Below are 27,505 nucleotides of genomic sequence, written 5' to 3'. Positions count from 1 at the left end.
GTCGCCACCCTTTTTCGAACTAAATCAAATTTGAAGGTAGACCCGTCTTTGAGACCTCTAAAAAAGTCAGTATAAGCTACCTCATCCGGTAACCCTTGAATCTGTATTCTCATCAGGTTGAACCGCCTGATGTAGGAACGAAGCCCCTCCTTTTCACCCTACTGAATTGTTCCCAAATCAAGGGTCGTTTTCTTCGCAGGGATGTTCATTGCGAAGTTGGAGGCAAATAAGTAAGCAAGCGTCCTGAAGCTGTTTACACAACCAGTCGGCAGGTTGCCGAACCATTGCTGTGCAATTCCCTTGAGAGTCGCTGGGAAACACTTGCACCAAGTGGGATCATCCAACCCTTGAAGGTACATCAGGTTGGTGAATGCCATCAGATGGTCTTCCGGGTTAGTAGTGCCATCATAGGCGCCTACTAAAACATTTTTTACTTTGGCCGGCTGAGCGGCTTCAGTAATTTCCTTGGAGAAGGCCGACGGCTGTTCACCAAGTCTAAGCAGCCGTAGCTGCCAGTCCATAGGTTGGACGTTTTTTGCTGCAGGTCCACCAAATGGAGGTGGCTGCATAAAATACTGTTGTTGCGGCACAAATGGTAAGTTTGGTACCGCCTGGGCACTATGAAAGTCGGACTGACGGGAGGTGCCGCCTGACTGACTCTCATGGTACGACTGAGTTGGCCTCATCGAGGCGTTTCGCAAACTGTCCTGAAAATTTGAAGTAGAAGCCGACTCTGATAATCGGTCACTCTTCTTCTGCTCTAGCAGGTGCCGAGCATCTGTGAACGTTTGCTTTGACCCGTCCGCCTGAATATGACGAACCGGTTTCCTATTTCCCGTAGGGTAACGGAATTTTGTGAAATCAAGAGCAGACGGTTCCCGCTTCTTGGATTTAGGATGGGGAGTCGCCTCTCGCCCTTGAACTGGCTTCCTCCTCAGTGAAGTGGAAGGTTTCTTGGCCGACTGCTCTTTGACTGAAGCAGGCGGTTTTTTTGTTGATCAACTCTTGGATCTCTCCCTTGAAGTCCCTCATGAAGGTCATGAGTTCGTTCCTTGTGATGGGAGCAGACCCATCAGTCGGCTGTTGCCGAGCAAGCGGTGCGCCTGCTGGCTCGCTTCCTGTTTGAAGATACTCCCGTTCCCTTATTTCAGTATGACGGGTACGGCGGGCCCTTAGGGTCCCGTCTGGAGCTGTATGAGTTTCAACTTCAAATTCACTTTCGGTATCATGGTCCGACTGAACTTGAGGGTCGTCTAGGGGACGCCTCTCTTCTGGAGTCGGTACAGACTTGGATGCCATCTCTGAAGTACTCTCCCCACAGACGGCGCCAAATGTTTCGGGGTTTTCTGATGTCCTGCGGGAGAGTTACAATTCCGAGACTGGAACCGGACGTCTGTACCTGCAAAATAACGGAGACTCCTGAGAGCTCCGCCTCCAACGGTCAAGTTAGTACCTGATTAAGGAGTAATCAATACAGAAAGTAAAGTAATGAGATCTCTCTAGGTGAGAGTGCTTAGTGTTGGTAATCTGCGTCGTTAGCGAGATTAGCCGGTTGTTAATAAGTCTGTTCTTCTCTGCTTGATCTCTTAATTATTCGGTTGTTTTTTTGTTCCCTGATTAATGAGGATTAATCGAGTATTTATAGCCTTGGGAAGCGTGCAACTCTCTAGGCTTAAGGTAAACCTAGGGCTGATCGGGCCTCTAGACTGAAATGGGCCTTGATGGCCGGTTGTCCCACTTGGCATGGGTGGACACGTGGCGTGTCTTAAGTGGTCCGTGGAGGACGTATCTGTGACTGACACGTGGCAAGCTCCTGTTGGCCTTCGTGAAGGACACGTGGCGGAACCTGGTTGGTCCACTTGTCAGACGGTGATTGGTGGATAAAAATCCCCTAATCACGTTGTATTAGGTCTAATACAACGGTTTTTAACACCTAATACAACGAAAAAATCCGTTGTATTAGGTCTAAAATGTAGTAGTGCACGTACAGTACAAGTGCCATGTTAGCAAATCAATTCTTTCTACTTCCTCCGTTGTTTTAGATGCATGACTTCTGAACTCACGTACTCATGGGCAATTTTTTTTACTAGAGAGAGATAGAGAAAAAAAAAAAAAAAAAAGTCTATGTGATATGACAGCGATACAGAATTTATTAATTAAAAAGGAAAGTGATGATGCATCTAAATTAAAACTACCATTTATAAAAATTGATGCATCTAAAAAAAAATAGGAAGTATGTATAGTATTGTCAAAGTAGAATTTGTGAATATTGTCAAAAGTTAAAATGTGTCACTTAAACTAAAAAATGAAGCTATGTTCTTTTGGTACAACACGTTCTTTTAATTTTTGAATAAAAAATGAACATGTGTTTTAGGTGTGAATTACATGTTCTTTGAGTTTGGACGTGAAGATTAGGAATATTCTTTGTTTCTTTTGCTCTTTATGTTCATTCATTTTAACTCTTATGCTCTTTTAAGGTTTATGTTCATTTGTTCTAGTCATTATGATCTTTGAATTTAGCCTTTACGTTCATCAGTTATATAATTTAATGAGCAAGAGGAAATAATTAATCAAATTAGATTGATGATTACAGTAAGATGTCACAAGGAAGATGGAACATGGTTTAAGTAATTGGAAACGATTTGCTTTGTGCAATTTATATTATTATTAAAACTCATGTCAATACATGTCATGCATGCTACCATGTGTTAATGGCAATGCGTGTTATGTTGTCATGTGTCACCTTTTCTTAACCGATGACATGGCGTCAAGCCGCCAAGTCATATCTATAGTCCATACACTAGTAGAAAAAATGAAAAAGGCACCCCCCTTTTCGCACCGGTTCGTAAAAACCGGTGGGAAAAAAAATGGGCGGGATTTGGATAATTACTTTTCGCACCGGTTCCTTATAAACCGGTGCCAAATCTTGGTTTTCACACCGGTTTGAACCGATGCTAAATGTTTTTATTAAAAAAAAAAGGGAAAGAGGGATTTTGCACCGGTTCAGCCCAAACCGGTGGGAAAAATTCATTTACAGCCGGTTCAAACGGGTGCTGTAAATTAAACAAAAAAAACCACTTAATCGTGAAATTCGATCTTCTTCTTCCTTCAATTCAGTTTTCATTCCCCTTCTAGGTTTTCCACATTCAATTCGCACCCCCCTCTTTGTCGCCTACCTTCCCCATAGATGTACGTCCTCCATCGAAGCACATTCTGGGCTTTCTCACCTCCATTGCCGCAACTCATCTCTTTCTCTCCATAGCTCTCCTCCATTGAAGCGCATTCTGAGCTTTCCAACTCCATTGTAGCAGCTTAGAGGTAAGATTTATTTCGTGGTCTTCCTAATCTATTGAATTCCTTCGCAATCTAGGGTTAGTCGTTGATTTAGGGTTTTCTGTTCTTTGTGGTTTGCTGTTGTGACTTTAATTTCGAGTTGTGCATTCAACAATAGTAAATTGTTTTAGGGTTTTGATTGTTGTTGTTGTTTATGAACTTGATGGTTCTCGTTTGGGCATTTGTTTATGAACTTGATGGTTCTCCATTGCTGGGTTCCTCAGCTTTCTGCTTTAGCGCTCAGCATATCTAACGCATGTACTTAGCTGGAGAAACAGATTCTATGTTGCTGTAAATTGGGCAACCACTCTAGTTTTTGGCAGGGATATTTCAAAGATAAAAAACCGAAGATATTAGCTTCAAATATTGTTGTTGTTGTCCCTATTGCATTGAGGTCCTTTTACTTGTAGTTTGTGCTAAAACTTTGGACGTTATTTGATTTGTTGTAATCAAATTTTGCGAAACTGAATACTTCTATATATGATACTCATATTATGATAGAATTACAGTATTAATCAAACAGATCAAGGTCTTTTGAACTAATTAAGTGCGAAATACAAAAACTGATTAGTACTCCGATTTATGTAGTTTCTCAATCTTATTTTGTTTACTCCGATTGTTATTTTGTTATGGAGTATTGCAGTAGTAATCTATGTTGTGTATCTTGCATTTGTAGTCATAAATTTTCTGATGTATATATGATTGTTGAGGTTTAGAGATTGGACACCTTTCACCTAGTGTATCTTATGATTTTGCTGCCATAAGGTGACAGTATATGGCATCTAAATGAGAATGTGCTGATCTTGGTAAAATTGCAAGAAATGAGATGCAATTGTGCAAAGCTGTTGTGGTGTAATATTGGATAAAATTGCAATTGTGTAAGCTATTGTGGTGTAATGAGCTTCTTGATTTATGTTGGTCATTACTCGTATAATATTGGATAAAATTGCAAGAAATGAGATGCAATTGTGCAAAGCTATTGTGGTGTAACACGTGGCATAGGCTGGCAGCATCTCATTTAGATTTAAAATAAAGCATAAGAAATTGACCATATAGAGGTTTCCCATGCTTTACTGTGGTAGACTCAGGATACATGCCATCTTAAATAAATGATATTGTGATATTGTCTGCTCAGTGGATCTAATTTACATGTAATTTTCTCCTTGCAGTTGATATTATATCAACTATTGAATTTGACAAGACTAGGGACCACCTTGCTACTGGAGATCGTGGGGGCTAGGTTGTTTTGTTTGAGAGAACCGACAGAAAGGGTGTAACTGCAATCATGCTTGTTTGATTCACAAAGTAACTTTATTTGATTCTAATATAATTACATGTTGAGGCCTATAACCTATATATTATGTGATCATATGATATGTAGCCTGGTGGACCTAGAAGAGATCTTGTTAGTAGGCATCCTGAGTTTCGCTATCAGACTGAGTTTTAGAGCCATGAACCAGAGCTAGGTATCTTCATTGAATCGGCTGTCATAGTTGATGTTTGTTTCTCTTCCTTTTTTTCCTTAATTTTGCAGGAAAAGCTCACATATTTACCTTTTGGTTTCAGTTTGAGTACCTAAAGAGTTTAGAGATTGAGGAGAAAATTAATAAGATCAGATGGTGTGAGATGGCTAATGGCGCACTATTTCTTCTTTCCACTAATGACAAAACCATCAAATTCTGGAAGGTGAGGAAACTCTTGCTTGCTATATGTCTTTGCAGTTTATTATAGGATTTGTCTATCACCAGATAACTATCGAATTTAGGCACTTTCTGTGGATGAAGATATTAGCTGTATTACTCTTCTTGTCTGACTTTTTTTATCTCCCATATGGTAGTTTTGGATAGGTATAATTTTTTGTCTCGTGTCCATGTGAAGTTTACCTGATGTAAGAATCATTATGATGTTGAAAAAAGTGTAGAAATCTGAGATTATATGTGGTTATTGACTTACTGTGGGGTAACTTATCAGAGAATGAAATCATGGATTTTGTAGCAAAACAGGTGATCTGAAAGGCCAGAGAGCATGAAACAGTATGTGTGCCTGAGTCAGCTTGTTCACACTTATAAAGATGTATCAGCTTGTTCTGTTGGCTCTATGATCCAAGAATTTGAATTGCAGCAAATGTTTAGTACGTGTGCCCAAGTCCAACCCGTGAGGTCTGTAGCTATCTTCACTCATATATAACACCACACATCACAAAGTACATGTAAACACATTCTTTACTTGAACCAACAAGGCAGACAGAGACTGTAAAAGCTGGGGTGATTACTTTTGTCAACTCAAGGGATTGCTTCTTGACACCTGTGCGCTTTATTTCTCTTTTCTATTTCTAGGACTAGGATGCACCGCAAGAATGGCCAATTTGCATCTTTGAGAGAAGGTTCGGCATCTTTCAATTTGGAAGCTAAAAAGAACATAGTGGTTGGTAGAAGCCTGGGACTAGAAACTGTGTGAGTCCTTGTTAATTTAATCCCCGCTCCTCCCATATGCACAATGTGCTGAAGGATAGTAATTAATTTATCTCCGAATTTCTGCTTGTTCCCTTTCTAATTTTCTTTATAATTTCCAGTTCAAACAAGTGTCAGCATTGTGGTATTAGTGAAAATGATACACCAGCAATGCGACGCGGACCAGCTGGTCCAAGAACCTTGTGCAATGCTTGCGGACTGATGTGGGCCAACAAGGTGTGAATTCATAATATTGTATTTAAAATGTTTTAGAGTTGAGATTCTTAAGAGAGATAAAATGTTATAATATATCAGCATATATGCATTGAGCTTTGCGTAATTAAAATAATGTGCTGTAGGATAGAGGAAACCATTTGTGTAGGATTCTGTCTGTGTAAAATGGTCTATGTAGTCTAAGTTTCTGATACTAAGGAGCGATTATGTTGCTAGAGAAGAAATTATTAGCCTAATTTGATAATTGAAACAAATTTGGTTGATAATTACTAATGAACATTTTATAGTTTGACTTATTTCCTTATACTTCTTCGATATACATTATTTAGGAAGATCTGGATTAGATGTCCACTAAAAGACTTTAATATTAATCGCTACATAATCTTAAACAAGGAAAGCTTATGACATTACTAATGAAATCTCAGACATGGTAGCTTAAGTTGATTAGTGGAGGTTCTTATATTAATTTGGCTTACCATTACGCTCAAATAGAATTATGACTGTTAATTAGAGTATAAATTTTGAGTTTAATTATCGAACTTATATGCAGAAACCTCACTCAAAATCTGAGGTGGACGGTAAAAGCAAGGGAACTAAAGGAGAAAAGGTAAAAAAATCAACTGTGCCGCTAGAAAAAGTAAGCACTGATGCAAATGAAGGGAAAAATAAGAAGAAATGGAAGCGAAAGCAGGCAAATGACCTCCGATTTGAAGCAGGGATGGAAAAGTTGGATTGTGTTTCAACAAGAAAGCAGAGGAAGAAAGAGTAAGTGTGTGTGTGTGTGTGTGTGTGTGTGTGTGTGTGTGTGTGTGTTTTAATTTTTATAATTTTTTATGTTGGTTCTTGTTTGTTTATTTGTTTTTGTACTCAAACAGAGTTGGATTGTTGTATTTGTCATTGAGAGTGGTCGAGTCAGAGAAAACAATCTAGTGTTGGACATAATAGGATTAAGTTTAATCAATTAATCCTCCCTCAAGAACAATGATTTGATTTTGAAATTGGGTCTGAAGAACTATTTAGTGCTAAGTTGAACGGATGACATTGCATTCTTGGATTCGAGTATGTTGATGGTGAGGCTGATAAGCTTTAGAAAAACAAACACAATTGTGATGACTTAAAGCTCAGAACTATAGAAGAAAATTGGATTTTCAAGTTTAAAAGATTTCTTTGATTATTTGATGATATATGTGTCAATTATTATATTGCTGAATATTTCTAAGTAATTGACATTTGTAATTTCATTGGCTGGGTCCTTGAAGTTGAAAAGAGTTGGACAAGCTGCTAATGAAATTATGTTTCTCTTCCTTTTCTTTTTCTAGACACAGTGTCCATTATCCAGCACGTAGACCTGTGCATCCACTTTTATTTTATGATACGTTAATTATAATTTGATAGCAATTTAACTCTTGTTAAGCTTGTTTAACTGCTATTTGCGAACCTTTTATTTTGCAATAGAGTCATGCATTAAGAATTGCTGTTTTGGCTTATGTATACAATTCAAGGAATTTGTTAGCTTTCTTAGATCCTTTGTGGAGTGTGGACACTTCCACGGCTTTGTGTTGGTTGACCGTTAGGTTGACTTCATTTAGAAAGAAGGCCAAGTTTAGGAAATTCTATGTTAGATTCTTCAACATGTTTGCTAAATTTCTAATTTGGACTGTCTTGTTCCTCTTGATTTTTTTCTGCAATACATCTTGTTTTGGTTGAGGGTTGGGATGAGAGTTTCATCCCTTAAAACGCTCATAAACGATTGTTTGGATGTGAATTCTGTCCCATATACAAACTGCTTTAAGATACTTGCATAGAAAGGAATTAGTCAGCTGATTTGAAAGAAATATTCTTAGGACTCTAAGCAATTGGTCTCTTATATATCTTACAGGTTATACGGACCCTACAGTGCAGTACAACTATTTGCTTATGAGAACTACAAGCTGATACTTGAATCTTTCACGGTCGTTGTAGTCAATAGTCTTTTCAATTGCTTGATATACCTTATACTTGGGTCCTTTAGAAACTTTTTCGGGGAAAGGATGAGGAACTATCAGTTTTGGGAAGGCTAGCAGCTGGTGCCTGTGCAGGCATGACATCAGCCCTTGTGAGTTAATTTAAGTTTTTGGATCTCTAAATTTTATGTACTAGTCTTTGAATGATATCCCTATTCTCTTCACTTAATGATATTCCCCTTGTCATATTATAACCCTTTGAAATATGTGTTCCTTAAATGTATCTTGTAAAGATATAAATTTATATAATCTACAATGAACTAATGAAGACATTATGCATCAAGAACTCAAATGAATTGTGGCTACTAGTTTGTTTCCTTGAAATTTGGAAATTTATATAATCGTACCAATTTTTGTGTTTCAGAGTGTAGTTCGCTTCATAACCTAACAGAAGTTTATGAACAAGCGGAGCACTTTGAGCAGATTGTATAGGCTCCATACATTGAACAGCATGAGTTTTGTGTGTTGATCTTCTAAACTGTCAATGTGATTGTTTTGTGTGTCCTTATGTTGTGTGTTGATTAATTGTAGAGTGCATGTAATATGAGAAGTACTGGGATTGAAGACACAGCTGAGTTGCTTAAGAAGCACCTAATATCAGAGTTGTCCGAAATGGATTTAGAGGAAGCTTTGATGCTTGGTCGAGCATTCAGTCATTATCTGAATTTAATGGGCATTGCTGAAACTCATCACAGGTATGAAATGCTTCTGCAAATTATCTTGCAATCCTAGTGGTCAACATAGACTAAATGCCGTGAAATTCATTATAGTTAGAGTAGATGTTCTTGTTGTCTTGATTATGTTGATAGTTTTGGTCCCTTTTGGCTATTTAAAGACATGCATCTTTTGAAAGGTTACAAGTATTTACCCTGTTTTATGATGTTGTCTAAAATTTAGTGTAAGCAGTTTCCGATAAATGATTGTTTTATAATTTATGTTATTAATTCGGTGGGCAAACTAACCTTAATGTTCTATGAACTTTTTCCTTAAATTGTCGAGGAGTGTTTATTTGTGTGCATTTACATCTTGACGAGGATATATTAATGATTGTTAAGATTTTGAAACAGATTTACCTTTCATTCACTTCAAAATCTTCCATGTTAAGATATGGGATCCAAGTCTTCGGGGTTCTGAGCTTCGGGCATCTTTGCAAGGCTATACCGGGTAACTTCTACATCTTATATTTATTTCTTGTTTTCTTTTTAGGACAAATAATGAAGGATTGTAGCGTTAAAAGGAGTACTAGTTGGTGATTGACACTCATTTAAAAGGAAGTGTAGAGATATATTTGTCATGCCTTATAGTGCTAAATGTTAGATTGTCTGAAAATCAGTTGTTTGTGTCAAGTCAAATCGGGTATGCTCAGTAGTCAGTTTCAATTTGTTTTGGATAGGGACCATTTGGGTCGCACTTAGTTCAGCTCTATAGTATTTGAGTAGGCTTGTGCTCCATATTCTTGGTTCCCTCAGAACTTTTATCTCCTAGCATATTTATGGTATCATCTTACGGATGAAGCTTTGAAACAATACATGTAATTACACTACAAAAAAAAATGAGAATAGGCAACACACAAAATTGCAACAAAATAACAAATGTTGTCTTTTGTAGGAAAAGGCAACAACACTTGGTTGTTACCTTCATCATAACAATCTATAGTACATTACAATGCAACGGTTTTAGAAGTGTTGCTTTAGAGTATGTTAGACAACAGTATTATAAAATGTAGCCTTTAAGACAACAACAATCAAATTGTTGTCTATAAAAAAATATAAAAAGTTGATATTATAAAAACATTATATTAATAACTATTTATCATATTTTATTATAAAAAAATTTTTTTGATGCATTACTTTTGTTAAAAGAAACAGCTATTGAACAAAGTTCGTATTTGAATTTTGTTAAACAAAAAATCAAACGTGTCAATGAATTTAGGTTTAAAGGGGCATTGAGTTGTTATATTAAGTCATTCATGGGTGATTGTGTCGTTATCATTTTTCATTCTTATCATTATGTATCAATGATATGTAATGAACTATAGTTACTCTACCCTAGTATCTCTACCCTAGTGTGAGTCACAAGTTAAATTGCTTAGGGCTAAACGGGTTGTGGGTTGTAAATAGTTTGGATATAATGGGTAATAGACTAACAGGTAGAAACGGCTTGGGTCTAATGGGTTTCCGGGTTTAAATGATTTGGGTTAAACTTTTGGGTGGTTATAAACAATTAAATTTGAGTTAAAACTTGTGGCAGGTTAATTATAAGCAATTCGGGTAAAACAGGTTAATTGTAGAATGAAACGATTTAGGTTCACCAAGTTTAAATGATTTTAAGTACAATTTTAAATGGGTGAGTTACTATCAGGTTTGAACCTAAGATCATACACAGCTCTATTTGAATTTTACCTCGTATTAGTTTATCAATTTTGTCTCTAATCAATGTGCCACATTACTTTATAAATAATATAAAGTTATTTAAGCTTTTATAACTCATTGATCAAAATAATTTACAAGGAGTTGAGCATTGATTGGCCTCAGTGGACGGTCCCCTTATCTTCAAAAAATAGTTAAAAAAAACTCATATACTCATTTTTTTTTTTTAAATTGCACTATTTGGGATGGGCATAATCAGTGGCGGACCCACGTTTAGTCATAGTGGGTCCCCGGACAACCTATTGTTTTATATAAAAAAAAAAACTACGTGTCATGAAGTTTAGCTTGTAGTCCAATGATTTTTTTACACCCCACCACACACGAGATGTGGGTTCAAATCCCATTACTCACAAATTTTTTCTTTTTTTGCTTTACAACCTCACTTCCAATTTCAAGATTTAGAAATTAAAACATTGAAGTCAGAAACTCAGAACTTTTCCCCCAAATTATAAAACCCTAAGTCTCAAACTCGCCTAAATCGAAATCCCTAGACCTCAGCCGCAGCAGCCCTGTCGCCGTTCACCGGCCGGTTTTTCGTGTTGCGTCAGTCCGTGTTCTCACCATCGCCGATATAAGGTTCCTCCGTCAGGCGTGAGGCGTCAGTCCCTCTGCCCGTGGCTCGTACAGTCGTGCTTTGTGGAAATTCGATTTTTTTTTTAGGTTAGTTTTAATTATGCAATAGGTTTGCTTATGAGCTTCATCTTTTGATAAATTGATGTTTGAGTGGTAATATGCTTACTCGAATTCGTCTATTCAATGGTTGTTGTGGAATTGTTGAAGGTGATTGATTTAGCAACTAGCCAACTACAGGTCTATAGCTCTACAAGACTACAATAATGATTAGCTTTTTACAATTGGGTTGATGCATCGGGTTTTCTAATGAGATTTGTATTTTTGGTATATTGATGTTTGGGCGGTAATTTGCTCGCCCAAATTGACCTTTTTTAGGGTGGTTGTTTAATTAACTGATCTTTATACTATTTTCATGTCACTACTATTGTTGGCTAGCCATTTTACTTGTAGACCAGATGTGCCTGTGTTCTATTTTAGTCTGCTTTATTCCTAATAACAGGCTTATGCTAGCAATTTGGACAACTTTCTGTTGGAAAGTAGTAAAAGTTGCTTGTGAAAGTGGTCTTTTTAAGTTGGTCCACACTTTGCTTGTTATGACCGTCAGTTTGAGTTTAATGAGGGTGGTGGTACATTTTTAATTTGCTTAGTTCCTTGATGCAATTGGATGATGTTTGTTGTTTATCTAGACCTGTTTTCGCTATCTCTTTTTCAGGTTGGTATAGGACCATAGGCTATATTCTCCTCAAGACCGCCCTTAGTTGTTTTTTTTTTTGGGGGGGGGGGTGAAATTTCTTGATTTTATATTGTGGCAATGTGTTTCAGCTGATAAATCATTAATATGATTATGTGATAATTGATTGTTTTCTGTTGTAGTATTCTCACAAAAAGAGGAAAAAGCCCCTAATAGCAAAAATTGATTTTGTAATAAGATTCATGGTGCACTTCTCTGCTTTGGCTGTCCATTGTTTATATTTTACACAATTTTCTTCATTAATCATTTTATCACTATAATTACAACATTCCAAGAAGAAACGGAGTCATTGTCCCTTCATTTGGACTCTCAACTTCTATTCAATTGGTAAACTTGTATTCAGTTTCAAACTTTCAACATGATCTGATTTTGCAAAGAAACTTAAACTGTTTTGGGGTTGAAGGGTGGACTGAAATTGAGGTTAATGGGCATTCTTTTAATGATATTATTAGTTTTAATAACCTTGAGAGAACCCTTCTTGTATAATTTATCTAATTCAACTTTTAACTTCAATTTCAGAATGAAAAGAAAAACAACTCGAGATATTTCAATTTTTTTACTAAAAAAGGGCCTACTCTAAATCCTCCTCCACAAAATGATCCTCCTTTATGAAATGAACTTTTTTGTGTATATTTTTTTTGTTCATTATACAAGCTTTGACTATTTTTTGATACTTTATGTGGTCGATGGACGATGATGGACAATCTATTAATCAAATCGTGGATCTGCCACTGGGCATAATGTTTAAGAAAGGATTTAAATAAAAATTATGTGACTACAAACAAGAAGAGAGAGTTAAAATGAGGTAAGTTCTAAACTATGATTATAGTTCATTTCTTAGCAAAACTTGAAATTTCAATTTGGATTTCTAAGTAAGTTGTTCTTCTATTTTTCAGTTTGAATTGCTCTCTAATTTCTCGTTTGATCTTAATTTTTCTGTTTTAGAATTTCAGCAAGAGATATTTGGTGCTAATGAAACCTTTGCAGTGCTTCACACGGGTAATTCATGATCCCCTTTTCATCTAATTAATTTCTTTCATTGTAATATTGTGACTTTATCTCGTACAAGCTATTTGTATTGTGAATTGGTTTTACTTTTAAATGATAAGAAAATTAAAATTTATTGAGTAAAAATACATGTTTCAGGAGAGGAAAATGCACTAATTGGAATCTCGTTACACTTGTGTGCTCCATGCAACACTCTTTTTGTCTAGGATAAGTCCTATAAACTGTCTAGGATAATAGAGGTGGTGAGTTTTATCTAAAGATGTTGGTAGTGCATCACGTACTCTTGGCAACTTCATTTTTATTTTAAGTTTATTCGAGTTGAGAAGTCTATATTTAATTATGTGCTTATGATGTGTGACCGAATGCTACAACAATTATTGTTAATATTCCATTTGAAATGCTGAAATTTTGAAATTGGTTATGTAAAACATACCCTTTTGTTCCCAATAATTTTGTGTTCCAATTTTGCTTTAGTTGTTTATTTTCTTTCCTTCTTTCTGCCCCCTCTCATGCTTTTCCTTTTTACTTGTAATGAGAAGGAAAGCTTAGTCCCTTATCACTTTGTCTCTTTTTCTCTAATTATGCATGCAAGTGAGTGGATTTTAATTTACATTGTATGTGGGAGTTGATAGGCTGACATTCATTTAGTTCATTTCTTCTTTTGTGGTTTCATTTCTAGCCACTCCTATAAGTTATTGGTATACTGTTTTTTTGGTGATAATTATATAAATGCATTTCGTCTATTTCTTCTCGATCAATTAAGTTTCTGATCGATTGAAGTTTTCCTATGGGAAAAAAAATAATTTACATAGCATAGGAGTGAGAAATTTAAGACATGTTGGATTAGACACTTGCTTTTTGTGTTGGTTTTTTCTTGTTATATGGTTGCCATTCTATTTTATTTTAATTTATTAAGTGTAGAAACAAGAACAATTGGTGTAATCAGCAAAATAAATCAAGCCACCTCAAAACCTAATGCATTTTTGCTGATATATATCGAAGCCTTATTGTTGTATCAGGGACCAAGAATCACAACTGATCGATGTTCCATGGGTTTCTTTAATTAATCTATCATTGTCAACAACTACCAAGCCTTTTACTACAGGATTCGAGTACTTTTAATGCTTAAGGAGTTCAAATGAGAGCCTCAAATTTATCTTATTTGGGTTGCGCAAGGCAATGGTAAAATAGCATAGTTCGAATATTTAGCTGCATAAATACACAACCGTATGAAACTTATGCTTCCAAGTTCTTTATGGCGCTGGTTGCTGCAGCTGCTAATGCACGCCGTTGTTGGTGTTGCTACTCATTGAATCTGCCGGTGTTGCCATAGATTCTTGCTGTGCTCATTGCTGGTCACTTGTTGTAATGTGTTGTAATTAATTATTTATTTTAACTTATTTGTAAAATGTCAGTGCTTTTACTAAGGTTTTGATGTAATAATACAGTCATTTATTATAAATTAAAATTTCAACGATATTTTTTTAAATATATGTACATACTAGTGTATGTATGTCAATTAATGTAAATAAAAATTGGCAAAAAAAAATGCAAAAAAAAAAGTGAAAAAAAAGCAATTTTTTTAGAGATATTTAGCAACACATTTTTATTATTACTAATAAATACAAGTGAAAAAAATTATTGCATATTATGACATAAGGTGATGGTTTTTAATTGTCACCTAAGGTCGCAACACTCTTCACTTGTTGCCTTTGTATTTTTGTTGCCTTAGGTTTCATTTTTCCTTGGGTTTTAAAAATGTTGCCTTTGAATAAAAATGTGTTGTCTTAAGAATAGACAACGGGGGCATAAGCTACGCCTTATATGTGTTGCCTTAGTTACAAGGAAACACTTTTTTTATAAAAGGCAATGATTTTCCACTGATACCTATGCTTTATTTTGTTGTAGTGTTAGAACTGGGGTCCTGGAAATTCTATTTTGATCCTACTGAAAATTTGTTGATTGAGGTAACTGAATTTGGTCTGATGAAGAAGTGAATTTATCTTGATGGCATCTACTGAAAATATAAAAATAAATAACCATAATTTGAGACATCAGCTTTGCACCACCAGACGACAGCTAACAACCAGCAGATAGCCAACAGGCTTTGCAAAACCAGGCCAGCAACCAAACAGCAGCATCACAGCAGGTGAAAGAGCAGGCAACGAAACCAACAGCCTGAACTAGACCTAAGCAGCCAGAAACAGAAAACAGTAGCCAGCAACAGCTTCTCCAAACCTTGATTCTGTATTTTTTTTTTCAGTTTTTTAAAGTGTAATATCACAAGTTATTAAAGAAAATATATGTGTTTTATGTATATTATGATTATATATAAGTATTTGGTACAATTTAAGTGAAAAAAATGCAAAAAAAAAAAAAAAAAAAAAAAAGTTTATTTTTTGGGCATTTTTGGCACCGGTTTTGGAAACAACCGGTGCTAAAAGTTTTTTTAAAAATAATTTTGGGGACTTTTGGCACCGGTTCTAAGTAAAAACCGGTGCAAAAAGTTGAGTTTTGCCACCGGTTCACCACTAAAACCGGTGCGAAAAGTGTTTTTTGCCACCGGTTTTGAACCGGTGCGAAAACTATGGGGTTTTAGCACCCCCCAAATACAACCCGGTTCAAAACCGGTGGGAAAGGGGGGCGGTTTGAACCGGTGGGGAATTGGTTTTTTCGCCTAGTGATACAATTTAAATTAATGCTTTCAATAAATAAGAACTTTAAGATGAGACTCATGAGAGATAACTATATGGGATAGCTCTTGCTGAACTATTACCTCGCTCCCAGCCTCGCTCAAGGGGTGCGCAGCCATTACAGGGATAACGTATGAAAGGGTTCACCAGCCAGGTAAGGTCGGCTTACAGGTTGACCAATACAGCTCCAACTGAAAGGAGTTCGTACATCTATAAACAGAGGATCAAGTACAACGTGAAGGAGGTTAGACACTTAAAGTTTATTACACTCTCTCTCTATCTAAGTACACTTTCTCTCTCTAAAACACTTACTAACTTAAGCTTCAAAGGGGGTTCCTCGAGCCACCCCCGAGGGCAGTAACGTTTGCCACCTGTGCAGGTTACCTAGCTAGACCTAGCTTGACCCAATCCGAACCACCAGTACCACAGCTAGAACAATAACGTTTTAGCTTTTAAAATATTGGGGATTCCAACGTGTGCGATGCGCGCGGTAGGGTTAGCCCTTTGAAAATAATTATTACCGATGACATCTATTCCCTATGTCTGTTTGCGTAATATTTTATTAAAACTATTTGCATATAGACAATAATTGTCTTGGATGTTAATTGTGTAGTTGTACAATGCTCAAAACTTTAGTTTAGATACTTTAATTTGATTTAGTAACTGAACGGTAAAAAGATATTGAATTCGATCTAGAAATATAAATGTCTAATAAATTCTAAATAGGAAAATTAAAACAAAAGAAAATGGAGAGAGTAAAAGATGGCTCTAAATATGAAAATAAACATAATTATGTAAATCAATTTAGGGAAGTATTCAAGAAAACAAATTTAAAGCTTTTGAAATTAAGAGGGGCAAATATGTAAAAGAACATTTTTAGGGATATAAACATTCATGCACTATTTATAAGAGTTTTGTTAAACTCACACCTCAACATGATTCATGGCCTTTTCAATTTTCATTTTAAATGGTCATCATAACTATTAAATAAAAAATCATTTTAGTTTTGGTAATACTCCGTAACAAATATGAAACTGATTATTAATTGGCTCTAAAATCACAATCAAATCACATACTAATTGTAATTCAAGTACATCGTAATTATTCATTTATGTTATGGGTCAGTCCAATAAAATTAAACTCACATCTTATAAAAGTTGTGGGGTATCGTCATATCGATCATCCAAATCACTAATTAGAGGTTAATGTGACTCTTTACAAACTATTATTAATGTATTATAATGAGTTGCAATAAAATTGAAATTATTGTGATTTTATCTTCAACCTCATACTTTATTACATTAGAATCATTAGATGATCAGGGCATCCAGGCTAACAACTAGTTGTACATCCAATTGTGCTTACATGCATTCACATCTTACACCAAGTAGCTTAGGTGATCTATAAGTTCTCTACCTTTGCTAAGGATAATTATAGCCTAGACTTTTCTATATTTGCATACTACTAGATTTTTCACAGGTAGTTCACATTTTACAACACATTTGATCTAGATTTTTCTGTACATTTCCATTTCTTTGGTGTCAATTGCTCTACATAATCAATTATCTTCGACGGCAAAGCCAAGTCATTTAGAAATCTTTCAGTAATATAGATGATGTGTCTATCATTTGGGTATATTAATCATTCCCCCTTTTCTCAAAGTTCTAGGTCACAATAATCAATGGCAACCTACTCTTATGCTCAACCCAAATCAGTCCACGAATTTGCTGTCAAAGTTAGTTTTGATTTTGATTTTTTTTTTTTAATTATTCTTGTTTTTTCAACTTTAATTGTAATTTAGTTTATTAAATTCTCAAAAACTTCCAATTTTGTTGTGATTATTAATTGTTGATTTTTTTTCTTTTTTTTTTTTTAAATGTTGATTTTCTGTTTTGAATTTCATGTTTATTGGATTGATACTATATGTAGTCTCTTACGAAGTATATGTTTTGGATTTCAATGTCTGTTTGCTATGCTACTTAGAAAAAACTGTAGGAAGACGTTGTTAATTAAGAGTCGCGGCTGTTGTTGGTTTGTTTACTTTGTTACATTGCACTATTGTCAAAAAAAAAAACTTTGTTACATTGCAGAATGCATAGTGGTTTCTTTTTCTATTTGATTTTCCATCCTTTGTTTTAACGGAAATGAATGCAATTTGCTATAATGCCTAAGAAGTTTCGGACTTCCTAGTTTGACATATTAATCGTATTAATTGTTAATACGCAGGATGCAAGTGGAAAAAATGTTAATCTTAGCATTTACAAAGGGAAGGTGTTGTTAATTATCAACGTTGCATCACTATGGTATGTATGATATGCGTGAACTGTCATTTTAAGACGTTTCTTTTGTTGGCGCGACCATTTGTGCATAACTCAGCTGACTCCATTTCTATTTTTGGTGCAGTGGTCTTACCAAAAAAAAACTACACAAAGTTGACACAATTGTATGATAAGTACAAGGACCTAGGTAGCTTCTTGTTCTTCCTTTTGTTTTTGTTCGCGCTGTTATATGGAAGGTTAGACGACTTATACTGAGTTGCTGAGTTGCTGCAGGTTTGGAGATCTTGGCATTTCCAAGTAACCAGTTTAAGCAAGAGCCAGGAACTAATGAGGAGATCGTGGAGTTTGCGTGCACGAATTTCAAAGCTGAATACCCCATTTTTGACAAGGTGTTTTCTTAAATCATTTACAAACTACCATAATACTCCATTTGTTCAATTGTTAGTAACTTGATTAATGCCCTTCCCTTACAAATGAGCAGATTTGTAGAAACAGTAAATCTCTGTTACTCACTGTGAGAAACGTTTTTGTTTCTCACAGTGGCAATTTCGTAAATAAAATGTACCACCGTGACTAAAGATGGTACAATTTTATCATCCATTTCATAAATAAAATGTATCACCATGATTAAAGTGGTACATTTTATTTACGAAACTACCACTATGAGAAACAAAAACGTTTCTCACAGTGAGTAATGGGAGGGCCCTCTTTGTAGAAATACCTTGTTCAAATAGAAAAAGAAATAAATACTCATGAATAATGGAACTAAAATCCCAAAAACAATTAGAATAGAAAAGCCCCAAATTTTACATTTTAATAAATCAAAGAACATTTCAATATTTCAATTTACAGTAAATTAATTAATCAAACAAATTAATACAAGAAAAATAAACAGATTCCATACTTAATTAACAAAAGAAAATTAAGCAAAGAAACCAAGAAGATTAAAAAAAATTAAGCAAATTAACTAGAAGAAATTGTTTTCAATTACTCAATTTACTCATAGATCTGAAATTAATTTGGAATGAAAATTGAGGAGTGAGAGGAGAATTTACATCAACACTGACCATGGGCCACGGCAGTACGACACTCAACGAGGACAGTGGTCACTACTAGAAAGTAGCTTGATTCCGACGGAAAAAATCCGCCGGAAACAGTTGAAATTCCGTCTGTTTGTTTCCGGTGTTCTGTGTTTGTCAGACGTTGATCAGCTGGTTGGTTTTTTGGTTAATGGTTGGGTTTTTGCAAGGGTTTCTGAGGCTGAAATTCTTTGTAAATGAGTGGTTGCTTGATTTTCTTTGCAATTCGCATAGCCATTGATTAGCACTAGAATCCTTGCCGCTCTGAGGCAATTCAATCCTCTATTGGTATCACTTTTGATAAATGTACCAACTATGTTTCCTATTTTAGAAAGAATGGAAATAAAGTGAAACTCCGACGGAAGTTCAGGGAGTTTAATCCAGACTGGCCTGGCGACTGGTGTGGCGGAGGGTTTGAATCCCGGTCTCCACCTGATAATGGAAATGAATGTTCCATTGATGAACCAAGGCCCCTGTCTGAAGATTTTGTCAGCTTAAACTTTGTGATAAAGTAGCCCTTCCCAATTGGGAATGTGGTAAATGTAGATTTTGTAGCAATACATATGGTTAATCGCTGTATTAGGGTCTGTTTGACAAAACTATTAGTAGCTGTAGTTGTTGGCTGTTAGCTTTTATGACTAGATTTCTTAAACATTTTGCCTTGTATTTTTTTTTCCCAGATTGAAGTGAATGGTAGTAATGCTGCCCCAATTTTTAAGTACTTGAAATCAACCAAAAGTGGGTTTTTGGGAGATGGAATAAAGTAGAATTTTACCAAGTTTCTCGTTGATAAATATGGTAATGTTGTTGAACGCTACTCACCATTTACTCCCCTAAAGATCGTCGAGGTAAAAACATAAGCTTCACTCGTTATGATACCAAGAAACAATGGGTAATTTAATCATTTTTCGTTTTGCAGAAGGACTTGAAGAAACTGCTGGGAATCCCAAAATAAGGAGGCATCTTGGTCAAGATATGATACTTATGAATAAGACTAACTTCATATAACCTATCTCGTTTCTATTGCTATCATGGAATAAGACTGACTTCATATTCCTATCTCGTTTCTATTGCTAGCATGATACAGCCAAAATAAATAAATAAATAAATGAAGAGTTATTTCAATGTTTCCCTTTTTTTTTTGTGAAAGAAATTGTTATGTTTTTTTTTTTTTTACAAAAATTGGTTGTTTCATATATAGCACTCTAAAATCTATCTGAATACAGCGCGTATTGTATGCGGTTGGTCACATCGTATAGCCACTTGTGAAAAAACGGAGTAACCCCAATTATACTGATAAAATAACCCCTAATTATACCTATTGAGTACTAACCCTTAAATCACAAAGTAACCCTGGCCCTACAACACTAACCGAATAACTCCTATATTACTTCTCCTTTAGTAACCCACATAACTAAAACAGAGTAACCCCTTTTACACTTACCGAGTCCCCGTAATAAAAGTTACTCCCCTTATTTTTACGGAATTGAAAATTTCAAAAAGCTATACTAATAATTCTGCTCTGGCGATACCTTCTGCTGTTAAATGAAATTATAAAGATAAAGTTTTTGGCTAGATTGTCAAATGTTAACACAATCATTAATACAAGATTTATATACTCCCTCCGTCCCATAATTTCGTGCCTTTATTCCTTTTTGGTTGGGTGTCCCAAAATGTTGTGCCTGTTTCTAAAAATAGCACAAAATCATTACTTATTTTTTATCTTTCCCATACAAAAATACACATATACCAAAAAAATCATTACTTACTTTTTCTCTTTTTCATATAATAATATTCTTTACTTTTTATTAATCTCATACATTATTCTCTATTTTTTATCTTTCCAATAAAATATTCCCCTACTTCCACCATTCTCCTTAATTACCGTATTTCTTGAAAAATAGGCACGAAATTATGAAACTGAGGGATTACTTTATAAGTTTTTGGCTCGATTGTCAAGTGTTAACACAATCATTAATACAAGATTATATACTTTCACGCCTCTGAAATGATGCAGCTTGGAATTACCATACCCAATGCATGCTAAATTTACACTCGAAAGGAATAGTGGATAAGATTCAAACTCGTGACCTTCTTGTCACTCTAAGCTACCTCTTGATATCATATTAGAGAATCAACTCAATTAAATAGTTAAGGGCTTGTTTGGCATCGTTTTTTGTTTTGAGTTTTCTATTTATTTGAAAACCAAAAACAAGAAACAAGAAAAAGGTGTTTCTACTTACTTTTCTATTGTCTGTTTTCAAAATTATCATGAGGTTAATAAATTTGACTAATTTTTTATTCATTATATGACATATATCATATGATTTTGAAAAACAAAAAACAGAAAACCACAGTGATGTCAAACAAACCCTAAGCTAACGGTTAAAAACTAACACTACTAGAAATAGGCCGAATACCGACGGACATCTTCCGATGGACACGTATTTCCGTCGGAAAAAACAGAATTTCCGACGGATTATTTTTCCGTACTGTAGGAAATTTCGGACGGAAAATAAATCCATAGGAAAATATAAGCTTTTCGACGGAATATTCTGTCGGAACATTAAACTTCCAACGGAAATAAAATCCGTCGGAAGCTTCCGACGGACTATTCCGTCGGAACATTAAACTTCCTACGGATTAAACGAAAAACCCAGAACCCTAATCCCCCTCCCCTTTCATTCTCTTTTCTCTCTTCTTTCTTCCGCCTCTCTTCCCTTTCTCTCTCCTCTCCTCTTTTCCCTTTCTCTCTCCTCTTTCCTCTTCTCTTCCTCTTCCTCTCTGATCTCCTCTTCTTCTTCATTCTCTTTCTCTCTCCTATCCTCTTCTCTTCTACAACAACAACAACAATCAACGGCTGGTCGTCCAGCCACCGTCAACAACAACAATCAACATCAACGGTCGGCCGCACGTACCGTCAACAACAACAATCAACATCAACGGTAGTCGGCCGCACGTCACCGTCAACAACAACAATCAACATCAACCTCAACAACCACCGTCGCCAGCCACGTGTTTCAAGGTTTTTGTTTTTGTAGATCTTTTAATTTAGGTTTGAGTGTAGATGTAGTTAATTTTGTATGTAATTGTAATTGTGTAATTATATATTTCTTTTGATTTCGTTGTTTAATTTTCGGTTTTTTGAATTTTCGGTATTTTTTAATTATATTGTGTTAATATAATTTTGCTTCGGTAATTTTCGTATGTTTGAGGTTAATTTTCAGTTTTGTGGGATTAATTTGGTTTTTTTTTTTTTTTTTTTTTTGCGTTTATTTGGGTAAATTCGGTTTTTTTTTATTTTTTTGGGTTAATTCAGTTTTTTTTTGCGATTCTTGTGGGTGTCGGTGGTGGTGGGATGGGGATGGTGGGTTACAGGGTGGCGGTGGGGTTAGGGGTAGGTGGGTGTGGGTTGTGGGCAATGGGTAGGGGTAGGTGGGTGTAGGTTGTGGGCAATGGGTAGGGGTAGGGGTAGGTGGGGCTGGTTTTTAGGGTGTGGGTGGTGTGGGGTGGGAAAATGGGTTGGACGTGGTGGTGGTGGGTGGTGTGGGCTGGTGGCGGGGTAGGTCTGGGTGGGGCTATTTTTTTTTTATTGACTTTTCTGACGGAAATTTCCGTCGGAAAACTGCGACGGAATTTCAATAAAAGTAAAAAAAAGCACCGACAGAAATAAATCCGTCGGAAGTTCCGTCGGTATGGACCTTTCTGACGGAAATTCCCTCGGAATATAGCCAAATTCCTACAAAATGTAATGCGACAGTGCCTTCCGACGGAATTTTGTCGGAAACCGTCATTTTCGACGGAATTTCAGGGTATTCCGAGGGATAATTTCCGTCGTTGATTAGCAGTTTTCTAGTAGTGTAAGATTGATTTATATACTTTATCCTTAATGATCAATTAATAAATATATCAATATATATATATTACTAAAACAGACACCGGAAATGTCACATGTCATTTCCTGGTGTTGTTTTTTTCCTCCACAATCACACTTTTTTTTCTTTCCTATTTTTCTCTTTTTAGTCAAGGTCACATATTATAATATTATACACAAAATATTCAGCAAATCATATAAGACATATAATTGTAATAATTTTGATTCACATACTTTCCATATATATATAATAAAAAAAATTCCGTTTATATTACTTTATATCTTATAAATACCACTCTGTATATCATATCTATAAATAGCATAATACATCATATGTTATTCTTTCAAATCTATTAACAATTATTAAAACAGGTTATGCTTACATCACTTTGGACACATATCAAGTTATCATTAAAAATTTCCTGCCAAAACAATATATGATGTTAACTTTATGGTTTTTAAATTTTTTTTTTATTCTACAACTTATTTTTTAGAAGTACATTGTACAATTTTATTGGAAAAACGTGAGTCATTATGTAATACAATGTGTACAACTTTTATATATTTACAACACAACTAATCAACTACTCCGTATAATTTTTTTTTCTCAATTTTAGTTTTAATAATTTCTCTTTTATTATTTCATTTTTCTTATACACACTGCAATTGTTTATTCTACGTGAATGAGTTCATTGTCTCATGTTTATATAATATCACAAAATTATCGGGGGAAAAAAAAATTGTCACTACCGCACTAATCTAATTTGTAATATAATAATGAATCAACATTGTTCTTAAAATTACTTAATAGTTTTGGGATCTACAAACTAAAAAGATAGTGAATATTTTTAATCGGTTAAAATATACGAAGTATCGTAATTGGATCTTATTTTAAACTACTTTTTTAAAACGAGTTTTATTATGTAAAAATGACAAAATTATAGACATTTGTTGAAGGTTATAATTTATTTAAACAAATGAAACAATACGAGTAACCTTAATTATTCATAAGGTATCCACTACATCACCTAACATAAACTCCATCTGAAGACCAAATTGACACCACTACGTCGCCCCCATATATTCATTTAAGATCTCTCAATTTTTTATTTTCTTAAGGTTTTTATTATCAATAGTATCAACACACTAATTGAGCTTAACTTGAGTGTAGTATTGCTTATTCAAGACTTGATTCCCCTAAGACCTACTCACTTCAATACAACAAGTTCTTTTGGATGTTAAAACTTGGTAAGATATTTGACACTTCATTCTATGTCAGCAAAATTCAGATTTTAAGACCGCAATTTTGCCCTAATTTTGCTCTATGTCAGCAAAATCCAGAATTTAAGACCACGACTTTGCACTAATTTTGCTCTAATACCACGCAACCAAGCGTAATAAATTAAAAGGAAAAAAAGACCAAAAAAGAGCAGATGTGTTAAAATCTGACTCGATCGACTCAATATGATCTGACCAAATAAAAAAATTCAAATCAAAATTTAGCTCTTATAAACACAATAATTTAGAAGAACTCTAATTTTAAAATTGACTCAACCTAACATTACAAAATTCGAACAAGTACCCAAATGGCCAAATTGACCCCTCTAAAAACAAGTACTTTAAAACATTTGGAGTTTAGCTAAGGTCAAAAACTTCTCAATTTGATTTGGTTAGGGGGAACTTCAACTTCTTCCTACATAACGCCACCTTCCACCGATACGGTTTCAAGTTTCAACTCATCAAAGTTTCTCAAACCATCATCCATTTTTTTCTTTTTGTTTTTTTTTACACAATCATCCATTTTTTTCTTGCATTGCCTTTTCGACGAATTTCTGCAAAAACGCACCAACTCATTCATTTCGATTTCCATTATCTCACCCAGTTGTTTTTCGGTGAGTTCTTACTTCGTTGATTTGGGTTTGTATCTATTTCTCCTATTTTGCTATTTGATTTAATTGATTAGAGTTTGTTGGGTTATATGCTTTATGATTTGAATGTTCGTTTGCTGCATTCTATGTCATCGGATTTAGAATATTAATCTGGGTATTTTAAATCAATTAATGGGTCGAATTTTACATATATAAGGATGTGAAATATGTCAAAATATTCTAAATTTCTAATTGGGTTTCTGGGATTTAATTCCGAATTACAAAAATAATTGAATTGGCAATTTTTATTTAATTTCATTTTTAATTGAATTCTATGGCCCAATTTTGAATTTTTAGCTTTTTTTTAATTGTTATTGGGGTTTTCTTCAATTTGGTGACAAGGGTTTTTGTCAAGATTACTTTTTGACCCCCAACTAGTGATTTTCACATGTTTCCTTTGATTTTTATGATCATAAGTACTTGATTTCTGCTAAATTTTTCTTAATGTATTTGTGATAGGTCATCTTGTCTATTGTTGAATTTGTGTGATAAATGGATGATGAAACAGCTCCAGATTTACTTAGTGATCTGCCACTTAGCATAATTGAGATTATTCTTAGCTTACTGCCTATAAGAGATGCTATTAGAATGAGCACATTGTCAACTAAATGGAGGTATAGATGGGCAAGCCTTCCACAGCTTACTTTCTGTGACAAATGTGTCAGTTCTGTGCCGGACAAGTCGGCTGTCGAAAACAAGCTTATAAAGTTTATTACCCATGCCCTTTTTCTCCACAAAGGCCCCATTCATAAGTTTAAGATTTGTACTTCGATCTTGCAAAGTTGCCCTGATATTGATCAGTGGCTACTTTTCCTCTCGAGGAATGATGTTAGGGAGCTCACCCTTGAATTGAGTGATGGTGAGTGGTTCAGGGTGCCAACTTGTCTGTTTTCTTTCAAGAAATTGACTCTTTTGGAGCTTTGTCGATGTGAATTGGATCCTCCGCCTGGGTTTAGAGGGTTTATATGCTTGCGTACCTTGACACTCAATCAAGTTTTGGTGACACCTGAAGCAATTGAAAGCCTAATTACTAATTGTCCTCTACTTGAGAGTTTAACATTGTCATACTATGATGGTTTGGACTTGAATGTCAATGCCTCTAATCTTAAGTACTTGCACCTAGAAGGCGAATTCAAAGATTTATGCCTCGAAAATACCCCAATGCTGGAAGAAGTCTCTATCTCTTTGTATATGAACACAGATGAAATTCAGGAGCATTTTGAGCAACTTTCAGGTTGCAATTTCGTCCAGTTTCTTGGTGGTGTGCCCAATCTCAAAAGGCTAGCCGGACATGTCTACTTTACAAAGGTAACATAAGTATATGACCTTATATACCTCAGGAGTATGGCTATGCTGCATCCTTATTTTGCTCTGTATGTATTTTTTTTTTCCAGTATTTAAGCATAGGCATTGAGCAGTGGACACCATCACTGACTTACAGCCATCTAAAGATCATTGAATTAAACCAAGTAAGTTTTGAGGACATGAAAGAGTTACTGGTTGTTCTTCGCCTGATTACAAACTCCCCAAACTTGCAGGAGCTTCAGATCTCTGTAAGTCATGATGAAGTGCATTAGTTTAGAATTAATCTGCACTTATGATTTCTGTTATGTGTGTTGAATTTGTGTATTCTACTCCTGTTTTGTGCTTAGGGTTCTTCAAACACAAATGTCATACTGGAAGCACCTAACTTAGACTTTTGGGAGGCAGAATGTCCTCCAGATTGCACATTCAAACAGTTGAAAACCGTGAAGATGACAGATATGTATGGAGTGCCTCATGAGATGGAATTGATAAAAATTTTACTGGGGAACTCTCCAGCTCTTGAAAAGATGAGTATAGTGCCCTGTGTATATGTTACAGAGTTAAAAGTGGATATGCTGGTAGAATTAGTAAGACTGCGACGAGCCTCTCCTCTAGCTGAAATTCAGTTTATCCAAGAATGAATATTGTGCATTTTTAGAATGCATTCCCTCAGAATATAAGGTACACCAGGAAGCCAATTTAATTCATTCCCTCACAATAAAAAAAAACTCCATGAAACCATTCTTTTCCAAAATGTCATGTATGAAATTCTCTGCATTGCATGTACATTTTATATGATAGTAAAAACTGTGGACGCATAATTTCTCTCCAAAAAATTTAAGTTTGAATGTGCGCCATTTCTGATTACAGTAACCTGAATTACTGTAATTCTGTCGACTATGTAACTGCAAAGATAGAATCATCAAGGGAAAAGTGAGGTTGATTTGCACTTTTGCTCAATCCATAATAATATCTTATTTATAATGTTCGAGTTGTTCTAGACATTACTAACTTTCAAAGTTCTCAGCCCTTTATTATACTACCCCCATTTTAATACAATGGTTACGGTTTGTTATTTTGGCTGTTTCAAAATAATGGTTACACTTACTTTTACTATCTTAGTATCTGTGTTCCACATTATTTTATTGTTTCTTTCTAAACTTTTGCCCAACTTACTTTATTACGGAGTATTATACGGAGTAAGTCTTTTTTTTTTTTTTTAATTACATTGTTATACATTTTTTTCCCTTCATTTTCATATATTATGCCCCCTTTTGTTCACTGCTATCCTGTTGGCTCGAGTTGAAAAATATCATATTTTGGGAAGAATTTTTTAGCTTGGCACATTTTCTCATAAAAAAATTGGGCATTGGCCAGCCTAAATGTAAATATTGGTTAAATTTCCAGCCCAGCCTAAAAGCCTGATCTGTCTGGCCCAAAATATTTGGACTGCACGTGAGCTTGGCTCATGTGTTGGCCCAAAACGGCCTTTATATGCCAAGGTTGATCTAACTCGGCTCATGATTCCTCGACTAAAAAATTGTAACCATTATTTTGAAATGTAGG

At 35.0% G+C, this 27,505-nt stretch overlaps 3 protein-coding genes, 1 long non-coding RNA gene and 1 pseudogene across 4 annotated transcripts; all 5 read left to right on the top strand.

Moving 5' to 3' along the window:
* Positions 1 to 4,571: 4,571 nt before the first annotated feature.
* Positions 4,572 to 6,066, top strand: LOC110685627 (GATA transcription factor 18-like). Its single transcript, XM_021862169.1, has 4 exons — positions 4,572 to 4,606; positions 4,715 to 5,019; positions 5,670 to 5,786; positions 5,906 to 6,066. The coding sequence occupies exons 2-4, from the start codon at positions 4,967 to 4,969 to the stop codon at positions 6,024 to 6,026; spliced, it is 291 nt and encodes a 96-aa protein (XP_021717861.1). The 5' UTR covers positions 4,572 to 4,606; positions 4,715 to 4,966; the 3' UTR covers positions 6,027 to 6,066.
* A 459-nt stretch (positions 6,067 to 6,525) lies between these two features.
* Positions 6,526 to 8,156, top strand: LOC110685626. Its single transcript, XM_021862168.1, has 2 exons — positions 6,526 to 6,782; positions 7,897 to 8,156. The coding sequence occupies exons 1-2, from the start codon at positions 6,562 to 6,564 to the stop codon at positions 8,075 to 8,077; spliced, it is 402 nt and encodes a 133-aa protein (XP_021717860.1). The 5' UTR covers positions 6,526 to 6,561; the 3' UTR covers positions 8,078 to 8,156.
* Positions 8,157 to 10,662: 2,506 nt separating this feature from the next.
* LOC110686009 lies at positions 10,663 to 14,250 on the top strand. The gene is made up of 3 exons (XR_002504132.1): positions 10,663 to 12,578; positions 12,719 to 12,772; positions 13,801 to 14,250. It is a non-coding gene; the product is annotated as an uncharacterized LOC110686009 (long non-coding RNA).
* A 2,847-nt stretch (positions 14,251 to 17,097) lies between these two features.
* LOC110685625 lies at positions 17,098 to 19,787 on the top strand (annotated as a pseudogene).
* A 4,554-nt stretch (positions 19,788 to 24,341) lies between these two features.
* LOC110686008 (F-box/FBD/LRR-repeat protein At1g13570-like) lies at positions 24,342 to 26,888 on the top strand. The gene is made up of 4 exons (XM_021862584.1): positions 24,342 to 24,598; positions 25,094 to 25,942; positions 26,029 to 26,187; positions 26,287 to 26,888. The coding sequence occupies exons 2-4, from the start codon at positions 25,127 to 25,129 to the stop codon at positions 26,578 to 26,580; spliced, it is 1,269 nt and encodes a 422-aa protein (XP_021718276.1). The 5' UTR covers positions 24,342 to 24,598; positions 25,094 to 25,126; the 3' UTR covers positions 26,581 to 26,888.
* Positions 26,889 to 27,505: the final 617 nt, after the last annotated feature.

The sequence above is a fragment of the Chenopodium quinoa genome, unplaced genomic scaffold, assembly GCF_001683475.1.
Source record: "Chenopodium quinoa cultivar QQ74 unplaced genomic scaffold, ASM168347v1, whole genome shotgun sequence".
Classification (NCBI taxonomy): Eukaryota; Viridiplantae; Streptophyta; class Magnoliopsida; order Caryophyllales; family Amaranthaceae; genus Chenopodium; species Chenopodium quinoa.
This window is presented reverse-complemented; position numbering and strand designations above follow the sequence as displayed.

What these genes read in the sequence shown, in the direction of transcription:
- LOC110685627 (XM_021862169.1), top strand. Translation starts at nt 4,967, where the DNA reads ATGGCGCACTATTTCTTCTTTCCACTAATGACAAAACCATCAAATTCT. An exon ending in AAACCATCAAATTCTGGAAG is followed by an intron (nt 5,020 to 5,669) that starts GTGAGGAAACTC and finishes TTCTATTTCTAG; the next exon opens with GACTAGGATGCACCGCAAGA. An exon ending in AGCCTGGGACTAGAAACTGT is followed by an intron (nt 5,787 to 5,905) that starts GTGAGTCCTTGT and finishes TATAATTTCCAG; the next exon opens with TTCAAACAAGTGTCAGCATT.
- LOC110685626 (XM_021862168.1), top strand. Translation starts at nt 6,562, where the DNA reads ATGCAGAAACCTCACTCAAAATCTGAGGTGGACGGTAAAAGCAAGGGA. An exon ending in AGAAAGCAGAGGAAGAAAGA is followed by an intron (nt 6,783 to 7,896) that starts GTAAGTGTGTGT and finishes TATATCTTACAG; the next exon opens with GTTATACGGACCCTACAGTG.
- LOC110686008 (XM_021862584.1), top strand. Translation starts at nt 25,127, where the DNA reads ATGGATGATGAAACAGCTCCAGATTTACTTAGTGATCTGCCACTTAGC. An exon ending in GACATGTCTACTTTACAAAG is followed by an intron (nt 25,943 to 26,028) that starts GTAACATAAGTA and finishes TTTTTTTTCCAG; the next exon opens with TATTTAAGCATAGGCATTGA. An exon ending in TGCAGGAGCTTCAGATCTCT is followed by an intron (nt 26,188 to 26,286) that starts GTAAGTCATGAT and finishes TTTTGTGCTTAG; the next exon opens with GGTTCTTCAAACACAAATGT.